General features: G+C 37.2%; 1 protein-coding gene across 1 annotated transcript in view; it reads left to right on the plus strand.

Moving 5' to 3' along the window:
• The first annotated feature begins 6,266 nt into the window (after positions 1-6,266).
• chrna7.S (cholinergic receptor, nicotinic alpha 7 S homeolog) overlaps positions 6,267-12,696 on the plus strand; it is a 71,269-nt gene continuing 64,839 nt past the window's right edge. Inside the window, exons 1-2 of the mRNA XM_018255486.2 lie at positions 6,267-6,350; positions 6,616-6,761. Of these exons, the coding sequence (XP_018110975.1) occupies positions 6,296-6,350; positions 6,616-6,761 (201 nt within the window). The 5' untranslated portion in view covers positions 6,267-6,295. The remainder of the gene's footprint in view (positions 6,351-6,615; positions 6,762-12,696) is intronic.

Here is a 12,696-nt window from a genome sequence, read left to right on the forward strand (position 1 = left end):
GTTATTGAGTCCCCAAAAAGATTAACAACTACTAAAGGTTTAAATGGCAATGGAATGAAAGGATCCTCAGCAGCTGTTCATTTTCTGTCATCTATGCTACTTCACACTTAATTGAAATAAACTTCCTGGCAGTGTCTAAAGGTCTGAGATGAAACATTTCATAATACCTTTTCATATAAAGAAAAAAACAACAACCTTCTCTTCTAGTATACCTGCTTTAGAAATCGTTCTTTCTGGCATTCAGCAGTCATTGAGTGGTAAGGAGAATGCTTTGGTTTAGCCCCAAATTATTGTAAAATTATAATTTGGCCTCAAAAGGCTTGTATTAATTGTAACATTAGTGAATGCAACCTCAATCACTAATCTGATACCAAGTACATATCAAGATTGCGTTATTTTAAGAGTGCTTTCCTTCTTAATAGAACAACTATATTTATACTAGGAACCTTTAAATCTAAAAATGAAAATTGTTAATTGTAGCTGCTGTACAGTTTGTTTATATATTTAAGCAATATACATATTTAAATCTAAATTTAAAATCAAGTCCAGTTAAGACCAGGTATGCCCCCTGTATACCCACAAATACATCATTTTAAACTTGCTATTCAGACTTGCCCTACCTAAAATGAAACAATTTGGGGGGGGGGGGTAGTTTAATAATTTCCTTTGAAAGTATTCTTTTTTAATTACAGTGTGTTACTTAGCAGCACTGTTGTGTTCAGCCATGTTTTTTGTGTTGTCTTAATAAAGCCTTACTCTGTCTATAGTGTTCAATTGAACTTTCTATAATTTATGATCTGTCCCCAAAATCCCTATTAAAATAAAATGTAAATATGTTCTCGATCTCAATACTGTTGGCTTACTAATGATGTGTTTTTCTTTCTGCCGCTGTAGATATTACTTTTTTTGTTCCATCTTCTGCTCCTCCCTGAGGAACCAAATCAACTTAAAGAAATGGGAACAGAACATGAAGGTCACTCGCAAGTATAGTCCAGAGGCAATCACCCTTATAAGAAATGTTACCACATACGTAGATTGCCCTGTTATTTTTGCTAAGCATGCTCTATAATGTAGCTCAGATAAAGCTAAAAACTCTAATCATCCAGTAAAGCTATATTTAGCTTTATATTTCTCAAACCAGGCATCAACAAAATAAAATAAAGATCACAAAGGCAGGCAAGCATTTTCTAAAAACATGTAATAAATGCTTTTATAGTGTTCCAATCCTAAAATATTGTACTTCTTTCTCCCCTGCAGTGAAATGGTATAAACTAATCGTATTGTCTTTCCACTTGAAATTAAATCAGATGTTAATCCATTACTAAAAATGGCAAGATATTTGTATGTAATAAAAGCTGAAGCTTTGCAGGGACTGAATTGATTCTTCTACCTCAGATAAAAGACACAAAATCCAGAACAATATGTAAGAGCACATAAATTGAATTCTTTGTATTTTTGCTGTGAAAATAGCAGAGTGCAATTGGCTAAAAAGTGCTTTTTAGGACAGTAAATTGCTGGACCATTGAATTAGTATTGATGTCTCAAAGAAGAGAATGTTTATGTGTTAGGTATTTAAACGGATGCTGCAAAAGTGAAAGTGCCATCTAATTATCTTTGTAAAATATTGCTCTTAATGCATGGCAAAGTTTAAGTTTGCAAAAAGATTTGAATTGCTGTACAACAGGCTTACTTTGTGCTATTTGGAAAGTATTTTTTGGTTGGTTTGTTATACTCCAACTTGAGTTTGGTACATATTATTTTGTGCTAGTTTTGACTTGTCCTTCAAAAGCTCAGATCTTCTTGGAGGTGGAGCACAATTAAACATTTAGTTGGCCATAGTTGTCACAGCTGACATTAAGAGCAGCCTAGGAATAATTAGATGTTGTTACCTGAAATGCAAGCAGCCGACAATTCTCAAATGCAATTTTCTTAGGAGTATTGATCTTCTTGGGGAAGTCAAACATTTTAGGTTCTTGAGTGAATGTGTCATTTGTGTGCCTTGTCCCCTAGTGACATTTTCATCACATGTTTGTTGATTTTAAATCACTGCTTAAAATAAACCATTGTAGCAAGTACCTAAAGAACACTTTTTAGCTACAAAAGTCTTACACTTGTTCGTAATATGGAAGCTGTGATTTATTGCATCATTGTTACGTAGAAACCATATCTCACAGCAAGTTATGATTTGTGCAGATACGCAAAGAGTCCCCATATCTATTGAAATTACAACTTTTGTATACACCTATTGTAACATTGTACATCAAAATTGTCATCTAAAGAACACCAAAACATAAGCAACATACAGTACTTACTATTGCTTGTGATAGGTGTTTTTTATTTGCTTGTCCAAGTTGGAGGCATCTGACATGGAACTTTGGGCTTTCTTAATCCATGAGACTGAGAGAAAGCAATTCATTTCATCTAAGCCTGTTTATGACACCAAAGAAATTATTGACAATGTGTTACTGGGTATAAGCCGAGTTTTTCAGCCCCCAAAATATGCTGAAAAACTCTACCTCATCTTATACTCGGGTCCAGGGGCGCGCCGCCAATGAGGCAAGCTGAGCCGCTTGCATCAGGCGGCAGCGCCTGAAAGTATTCCAGGGGCGGCAAAAAGCTGCTCCTGCACCTTTAAGAGCCGAATTTCCGGTTTTTGAACCGGAAATTCAGCTGTACTATTGTGAGAGAGCGCAATTGCGCTCTCCGCAATAGTGTTTCTGCCTCCCCTCCAGTAAGTTGGTGAGGGGGGGCGGCATTGCAGGTGCTGCCTCAGGCGCCTCCTTATTCTGAATCGCCGCTGCTCGGGTCAAGCGCAAAAACGGTCACCCACGTCTAAGAATAGTCTACGGCATCCAAGAATAGTCGCCGGCATCCAAGAATGGTCGTCGGCGTCCAAAAACGAGACGCCAGAAGAAAGCCAGCAGCACACTGAGTCTGGTTGCAGTTGTGTTCAAAAGGAATAAGGAGTATACTGTATATAATGTTGGTGATGTCACTGGAAAGGGGGCCGGACATGTAGTCACACCCCCTTCCTCACTTTAAAAGAGCATTGTATGGTGTAACACAGGGCTTGATAAAGGGCCTGGTAGGCTCGAAACGTTGCCTTTTGCATATGGGCTAAATAAAATTTCCTTTTGAACACAACTGCAACCAGACTCAGTGTGCTGCTGGCTTTCTTCTGGATATCAATTTGACCCAGTGACAGGGGTGGGTCTCACAGTACAGCACCTGGCACTACAAAAGTGTGAACTAGGGAGGTGAGCGCTCCACATGATTGATTTTATACAAAAACGAGACGTCGGCACCTCCAATGGGAGCAGACACCCTCAATTTTTTGATTGAAACTTACCAGAAGCTGCTGCATTTCTCACCCTAGGCTTATACTCGGCTTATACTCGAGTCAATAAGCTTTCCCAGTTTTTGGAGGTAAAATTAGGTACCTCGGCTTATACTCGGGACGGCTTATACTCGAGTATATATGGTAATATATGATGATACCTTGTCACCAGAGTCCCCTAATGACACTTAATGAACCTTTGTCATTCAAACAGCTCTGATTACTGCTAGAATCAAATAAGTGACATATACCAGTTCATAATAAGAGAAAGATGTGATTTCTAGCCCAGTGGATATATTCATGCTTGGTGAAGTTAGTACAATCATTGTGCAGGCTTTCAGCTTTATCCACTAAGGGCTTCAGATGGAATCACCTGGGGACATGGTATACAAAGTCCTTTAGATTGCTCATCTTGTGTGGAAATGTTCTTTTGTTTGACAAAAAGAAGAAAAAAAAAACCAAGAGTAGAAATATAAAAAAGTTTGTGAATATAATTGTATTTTTCTTTATAGGTTACATTTAATTTATGACATCTTCAGAACGAATTGGAGGTTTTAACAATTACAAACTGTTTACGTATGTAAATCCCAGGGATGAAACAAGACAAAAAAGTGCCCAATAGATGACTATTTTGGGTACCTACACATACAAAATGCAAAAACAAAAGTACATAAAAAACAATAGATCACTATACAGACGTCTTTGAGGTCTGGAAAGGTCTGGCAACCAGTACATTTACACGGCACCAGTGGTTGTTTTATCTCTGAACAGATGGGCCCTCAATGAATAACTGGTGCAGGAGGGAATCTATTTCATAACAGATGACTAGAGAATGGAGTAGTAGGGTAGCTTGACATGTAACACAGTCCAAGTTGGAGGCATCTGACACGGAACTTTAATGCCTACACTTTAACAATACTCACTGTGCATCACATTCACATGTTATCCTTTACAAAAGGGATACCCCTTGCTGCAGCCACCAGCTGCCAACCCATTTGCTGTGAAGCAGGTAACTCCAGACATATATGGATCCAACAGAATTGTGCAGGGACAATTTGAGGGAGTTTCAGTATTGCAGTTATAAGAGTTTTGGGCATGTGAGCTGGATCACAACATGAGATGCAAATGAGCACAAGTTTGTCAAATTGTTCCACTTGTCACAAAAGTTCCACTGAGGGTGGTAGTATCACAGGTGCTCCAATGATAACCACCAGCCTAGGGATTTAAGTGTAGAGACTGAGAATGAAGGTGATGTCCACTACTCTGTCTGAGAATCTGCTCTGTGACTGCTGGAGATGGCACTGGTTATGAATACTATAAAGCATCTTGCTTTGAGTTATCTATTTATGTTGATTTCTTTTATTTGGGTACTGTATTGCCTAATTTTGATTAATAAAAGTAATTAATTGTTTAGGAAGCATCTGAGTGAATCATATACATATTGGCTCTCTGTTTGCAATAAAAAAGCAATAACTTTGCCCAAGTTAGTAACCCATGGCTACCAAAAGGATGCTTGTTTATAAACTGGTCACCTACCAGTAAATGGTAACTGTTATAAAAAAATAAATAAATAAACTTAAGGGGTTATGTAATGAAAGGCACTAAGTTTGCCCATGAGCAGTAATTCATAGCAACCAATCAGCAGGTAGCATTTCCTAATCACCTGTTTTAAAGCAAACATCTCACTGGTTGCTATGGGCTCCTGGGCAAACTTAGTGTCTTTTATTACATTTGAGGATTAGTGTCTTTTATTACATAGCACTAAAGCCTACAATAGCGATATCATTGAGTGTAATTAGTCAACAGTTTAACTTATGCAAATAAAAATGGGGATCAGAACTCAAGTTTTCTCTTTCTAATGAATTGGTGCTCCAATAGCCAACAATGTCAAGATCACTGTATAGTAAGCTTCCAAAATAAAAAAAACATTGCAACAGAGTTATGGAAAATGCAAGGTAAATGCTTTGCATCTTTTAGACACGTTACTCAGTTTTCATTTGTTGCTGCTGTTCCACTATGTTAAGCTAGAAGGGCATTTCTGATTTAAATAGCATTGCAGAAAATAAGGAGGAAAAAAAAAATATTATTATATTATTATATATATATTATTAATAAGTAAATAAGTATATATTATATATTTCAGAACCTAAAACAAATCATAATGCAATTACATGGAGTATGTTAATTCAGGAAAAGAAAAGGTTAAATCCTACCTACCCTGTGTTATAAAATCCTATAAGCACAACATATATAGAAGTTTAAGTAGTTAATCCCAAAAGCTTGCAATCAAATAAACTGAGTATTGTATAAGTTAAGATTCCACATTAAAAAAATAATATATATATATGTTTTTTTTTTTCATCAGTCAGTTGCTCCAAATATGATAATAAAGTTAAGTGTAAGGTAAGGTAATTCAGGAAAGGAAAAGGTTAAATTTTGAGCGACAGGGATAAAAGGAAATGAAGCTCTGCTGCCCCTTCTCCACCTCCTTGGAGGCTGGTATAAATCCCACAAGCACAGCTCATATAGTAGAATGAAAGGGAGATCACCAATCTCAGGCTCACGTGGAGCAGAGCTGGAAGGAGCTGTCACATCACAGCTGCAGCCAGGGCTGAGCTTGGCGTTCTACATGGGACTGCAATCAGCAGCATCAGCATGAAGCTCTCTCTGGATTTTTCCTTGGAGAAAAAACCTCCACGTCTAGCCTATAACCTTTAACATGTCAGACTCGATCCCCGGGTCTGTGATCCCCAGCAGCACTTTATATTAGCTGTCACTCTCCACTGAGTCACCATAACCCAGCTTGTTTGTTATACAGCTAGCAAGCTGCTTGGATTGCACAGAAAGCAACTGATCAGCCGGCTGCTCGATCTGGGTTTATTTCTGCTGGATCATAAACTTTTTCCTTTATTCCACTGGTCATTTTACAGATATTTTTCTTCCCTTTTATCTCCGGCGATGGGACGTGGAGAGTTCACTGTGTGGATGATTATAGCAACCTGCTTCATAAATGGTAAATGGAATTCAGCACTGCCTTGCTTTCCATCTTTATTAAATGGAGATTTATTGCAATTAAATAGAGGTTCATCATTTCACCCAGATCATAATTAGATTCAAACCTTGCTCTTGTTATCATTAGATGATATCCAAGGACAGAGATGTTATTATTATTATTATGTAGCAAGGAATGTTGTTATACAGATGAATGCATGCTTGGAAATCAGGGAAATAACGCTCTGTGTGACAAATTGCTCTTTCATTGTATTTGTGTTACTAAGCTAAAGTGTCCCTGCAAGGAGAGCACCAGAGGAAGCTGTACAAGGAATTAATGAAAAATTACAATCCATTGGAGAGACCGGTGTCCAATGATTCCCACCCTCTTACTGTCTACTTTGGGATGAGCCTCATGCAGATTATCGATGTGGTAAGTATTCATGAAGCTTATATTTATTTGCAGTGCATCCATATAATGTAGTCTGATTCTATGGGCAAACCTTAAACTTGGGGCGGGCTATTGTCGGTCTGTCTTCTGCAAACTTGATGTAAAAGTGTAATTCCATTTTTAGCCAGGACTGTGAAGCATGTGCTTGTCATTTAAGGAAAATAAACATGTGCATACATACAGAGGCAAATATATATATATTACTGTAACCTTTATCCTAATATAGCCTGGTTTGATGCCATCATGGGGTGGCCCAGGGGTGACTGCTTTGGGCCCACACATAGAACCACATAGATACGTAATAGCTCAGCTGTCCAGAACCATTTTACCTCTAAGGTAGAGAGCTGTGGATTATTATGCTGCATTATATAGACATGCTAATAATTATAATAATAATGCTCCACTTCACAATACATGTAGTTCAGCAGGTGAATGGGGATAATAGTATCTGTAAATGGTTTCTGGCTGCAGGATAGTAGGTATAGTAGGGAGAGATGGTGCCTATAGTAGCAATGGGATAATAGCCTCTGGGAAAGGACTGTGTAGTATAGCAGGTATAGTAAGGAGAAGGGGTAAATAGCAGAGGAATTGTGGGTAAGCATGCTCAGTGGGGTAGGATGTCTGTAGCAAAAATCAAGTATAGTAAGTAAAGATTTTGTCTTTAGAAGTGGGGATAATAGCTTCTGTCAGAGACTGCAGGAACAACAGGTACAGTGATTAAGTTAAATAATATTTTATGCCAGGGAAATCCAACAGGTGGCAATTCAGCTGTTGTTGAATAACTCTTGAGCCGCTGTTCAGCATAAGATACGACTGTTATTGAATATGGTTCTAAACATGTCTAAAAAATAGATGGATAAGCTAACATAAAAACATTTTCTGTTGATTGGCGGGGAAATTGTGGGTTGCTATTTGCCTCCTGCTCCCATCCGTTTATTATATATGTGTGTTCTGTGATATTCTGTTGTGATATGTATGAAACTTTACAAGAGTATATATGACTTCTTAATATAGAGCTGTAATGTATTTCTTTTTTTTTTGCTTTCTCATTTACTTGAGTGACAAAATAAAATAGGACTTTCCTTATAGGTTACAGATAGGAGGCCACAGGAGTATTCCTATAATACAGTCATATGTAACTCTCTCCAACTGTAGCAGGGCCAAAGCTCCCTAGAACTCCTGTCAGCTCTCTGATTTATTTAGATTTGTGTTACAATTATATTGTCTACTTAATTATTTTTCCCATGATCTTGTAACCTTGAATTACTAAAACATTTACGAAATATAAAGCCTCTCAGGTTATAAATTAATACTATAGGTAGTCCAATGAGCTGTTGGAGTCTAGTATAAGTATGACTTGGTTACAATTAAATGATGGCCAAGTGCATTTACTGAATGGTCTGTGTTTTGCTTTAAATACTAGGATTTGTTTTATTCTTGAAGAACTAAGGATACAGAGATAGATTCTGTCATATCATTGTATTCTTCCCCAGAATAAAACTATTATTTCTAATTACAATAAAACTCTTTTATTTAGACATGACCTATTGCTTGTCTTTATATTAATGTGAAACATAGAGGGGCTTATTCAATACCATAAGTGATAATTTGGCCCTACTGTAGCTCCAGCGCCACTGCTAATTGCTTGCTCAGTCCTTACATTTTTTCCTTATCCAGGTATGGGATCCAGAAACTCATTATACAAAAAGATTCGAATTACGGAAAGGCCATCTCCTATAGACTTCATCAAATAATTCAAAATTTTTTAATTATTTCCTTTTATTCTTTTTTTAGTAGACTAAAGGTATGGAGAAAGATCCTTTATCTGGAAAACCCTAGGTTCCTAACTAGCTAACAGGTCCCATACCTGTATAGAATGTATTATCTAGAATGCTTGGGACCTGGGGTTTCCTCATAAGACATCTTTCCATAATTTTGGATCATCATACCTTAAGTTTGCTTAAAATCATTTCAAAATTAATTAAACCCAATAGGATTGTTTTGCCACCAATATGGATTCATGCAGATTAGTTACCTTCAAGTACAAGCTACTGTTTCATTATTACAGAATACAGAAATAGCAAATCATTTTATTAAAATGGACTCTATGGGAGATGATCTTCCAGTGCTTTCTGTATAACAGGTTTCCGGAAAAAAGGGATCTCATACCTGTATCAATTTATGAATCTCTTTATAATTTATAGTATAATATAGTGTGTATCCTGATGTGTATTTTATATAATATGTGCATCTTCTTTTTCTGTACCTTCCCTCAATACTATAAACTTCCTTTTAAAAAGCAGTGGGCCTATGCAATATGGAAAGAAAATAATACATGTGAGTGTAACAATTCTGAAGGTGCAATTTGCACATTTTGATACTTGCTTTTGTTTGTTTCAGTGCAAATTTGCATCAAATCAATTAAATTTCAGTCACAAGGAGGTGAAAGTGAATTATAGTGTAATTGTGGTTAGCAATGTTTCAGTCACTGTATTGTTAATTGGATCCACTTTTCAGAGTATAAAGTGAAAATATACCAGACAAGTGCGGAAATCTATTTACAGTTGTATTGGAAATGTTAGCTGGAGCACAATACTAAAAATAAACCCAGATATTATTCTTAGACTTGTAAGTGGATTTAAGAAAACTGCCAGTTTCAGTGGACACCAAAAAAATATAAGAAGAAAGTAAAGATAAAATTTCTATTTCACTTTAATAATAAAACCGCACCTTGTACTTGATCCTAGCTAAGATAGAACAAATCCTTACTAGAGGCAAAGCAATCCTATAGCATTTATTTAAAGTTTATTTTCTAGTAGACTTAGGCTAAGGCCACACTAGGCGATAGCGCCGCGATTTGACTCGCGGCGACTTTTCGCCGCGACTTTTCGTCGCGACTTTTAAGCAATCGCTGGGGAAACTTTTGCGCTGGCGTCTATGGGGAATCGCGTAAAATCGCCAGCGTAAAAACACACGCGGCGATCTTTTCTCTACTGTCGCTCGAAATTGCCTCGCTAGGCGATTTCGAGCGACAATAGAAAAAAGATCGCCGCGTGTGTTTTTACGCTGGCGATTTTACGCGATTCCCCATAGACGCCAGCGCAAAAGTTTCCCCAGCGATTGCGGCTTAAAAGTCGCGGCGAAAAGTCGCCGCGAGTCAAATCGCGGCGCTATCGCCTAGTGTGGCCTTAGCCTTAAAGTATAGAGAAACAAATTACGGAAAGACCCCCTTATCCATTTATTCTCTGCCTGACCCGACCCGGCCAGATCTGACTACTCTATTTGCCTAACGTTGTTTAGAACCTTTCGCCTTGCACCTCTCGTTTTAAGACCTGGTGGCATCTGAGTAACTGAGGGCTCCTCCCGAGGCCAAAGGCGGCTGCTACAGGCAGAAGCACAAGCCGAGACCAGGGTGCTTGGCATTGGTTCTAGATTCAGGGTGCCATGGATGATGAAGGTCACGCCGCTGCTGACACTACTCCTTCCACTACTGAGGCTCCTTACCACACTGCTACAGCGCTTGGAAGACCACGAGCTGAAGCAGGATTATTTGATGCAAGGCTTCCATAATCTGACAATACTAAAAATAAAACCACATATGAATGATATTATTCTTAGACTTGCAAGTGGATTTAAGAAAACTGCCAGTTTCAGTGGACACCAAAAAAATATAAGAACAGATTAAAGATAATGAAAGTAGGCAGGTTTCGGGAAATATCATTATAATCTAGTAATAAGCCTGTAGGTTAAATACATTTTTGAAGGATGGTTGGAGTTTATATAAAACTGCAGAACTTTAAAATTGTATTCATGGCTGCAGAACCTTACTACAGAATTACAAAATCAGAAAAAGCGATGAAGAAAAGCAACAAATCTGCTGAGGTACCTAATTTATCTCAGTGCTGAGTATGAATGTCTCAGCGGTAATGGTCACGCATGCTACAGAGCTTGCTTCTGATCTGTGTCCCAAATGCCTGTAGAAGGGCTTATTCTTAGCTCCCATTTACATGGATAGGAACCGTTAACCAGCAACTCATTATCTAGAAAGTTCTGAATTACAGGAAGACCTCATTTTATTCAAATAATTTAACATTTTAGAAAAAAATTCTATTTCACTTAAATAATAAAACCGCACCTTGTACTTGATCCTAGCTAAGATAGAACTAATCCTTACTAGAGGCAAAGCAATCCTAAAGCATTTATTTAAAGTTTAAATTATTTTCTAGTAGACAAAGTATGGTGATCCAAATTACGGAAAGACCCCCTTATCCAGGAAACCCCAGTTCCTGAGCATTCCTGATAACAGGTCCCATAACTGTATTCACAGTGAGAAATACAAGGAGAGCTAAGCACACAAAAGAAGATCTAAATATTTAGCTATCTAAGAATTTCTACTGCATAATTATTATTATTTATTCATATGGAATCATTGTGCTCCATGGTTCTCAATGGACTCATGGGTATACATGCAAGGCAGGACACATACAGCATTAAAACATCAAAATGGCTATAAAGCATTAAATATGGTTTACTGGCAAGCTCAATGCACAACAACATAACAGATGGCTATGAGAGTTTCTTAAGGTGACCACACATTGGCCAACTCTTCAATCAAATGTCCATGTGCTCTGTAGACATGTGTGTTTATATTGCAAAGCTCATTTACTCCTGAATATTAATGAACTGACTTATTCGCATGATGTCCACAGGTATCTGACCCAAAGCTGAGTCTTGGTTTTTGGCACATGTTTAAAGTTGTGTTTTTGTACGTATAAAATATACCAACGTTTTTCTGAGTTCATAGTCACACTGTAAAAAGCATTGGTACATTTCTTTTTTTTATACAAATGTGACATGGCAATAAAATGTTTTATAGCCCCGTATATGGGACCCTACGGAAATTCCATTTTACTTTGAGGAAGCAGCTCTAATGGTAAATGTACTGTAGCCTTGAAGAGACTTCATGAGACTGCCCAGGCTGTGATGCTGCATGATCATCGTTTTATAATGCACTGGACATCTTGTCACCAATGATGAACTGCTGACATCTTGCCCTGGATACAATATGCACTGCAACTAAAGTTTTGCTTCTGTATAGAGCAAATACATAAATAAGACAGCCTGAGGCAAGGTCCTTCCGAGGAAAGTAAAAGTAATTTATGCTTGAATAAGTTTTTATGAGCTTCTTTGGTAACTGTGATTTCCACTTGTTGTATTCAGGTAGGGACTAGTGATATCTATAGCTAACTGCAGGATGTATAAGGACCCCTCTCATGCACTCATACTAAAGATGATGGGCGTTAGTAAAACATACACACGCTACAGATGCAGATATTTTTTTTATATCATTTTTAAATATAAAATATACTAAGCTACATATAGTAGTGATATAAATAAATAAAATATGTACATATACAGTAATGTCACAGCAGTATTGCTTATTTCAACAGATATAATTAATAGAACAAAGTTTCGGACAAAAATAACTACCACGATCTAGCTTGCATCTTGCACAGATAAGATAACAGAAAATCATTAGTGGTTGAATGCAGTAGAATGTATTGTTCTATTTCTCTAAAGACCCAATATAAACATGTCACTGTATATGACATTCTATAGGGAATATTTATGGAAGGGAGAAATTACATTTGTTCACAGACTTTTCTTTAAAACTTTGAATTTTATGGAGAATTGTCCCTTGAACACTGCTCACTACCCCATGATAGCAATTACTGTATGTAAGGAAGGCAGAGGTCTGTATGCGATTGAAAGGCATACTGTATACAGGAATACTGTATTTGTACAGAATTTGTACAGTATTTGTTAAGAATATGCCTTCCTTTGTCTTAAAGTGTCTTAAATTGTATATACACCAAAATACTATTCACTGTTTTTAATTGAGATGAGCTCAAAAAGC

The sequence above is a fragment of the Xenopus laevis genome, chromosome 3S, assembly GCF_017654675.1.
Source record: "Xenopus laevis strain J_2021 chromosome 3S, Xenopus_laevis_v10.1, whole genome shotgun sequence".
Taxonomy (NCBI): domain Eukaryota; kingdom Metazoa; phylum Chordata; class Amphibia; order Anura; family Pipidae; genus Xenopus; species Xenopus laevis.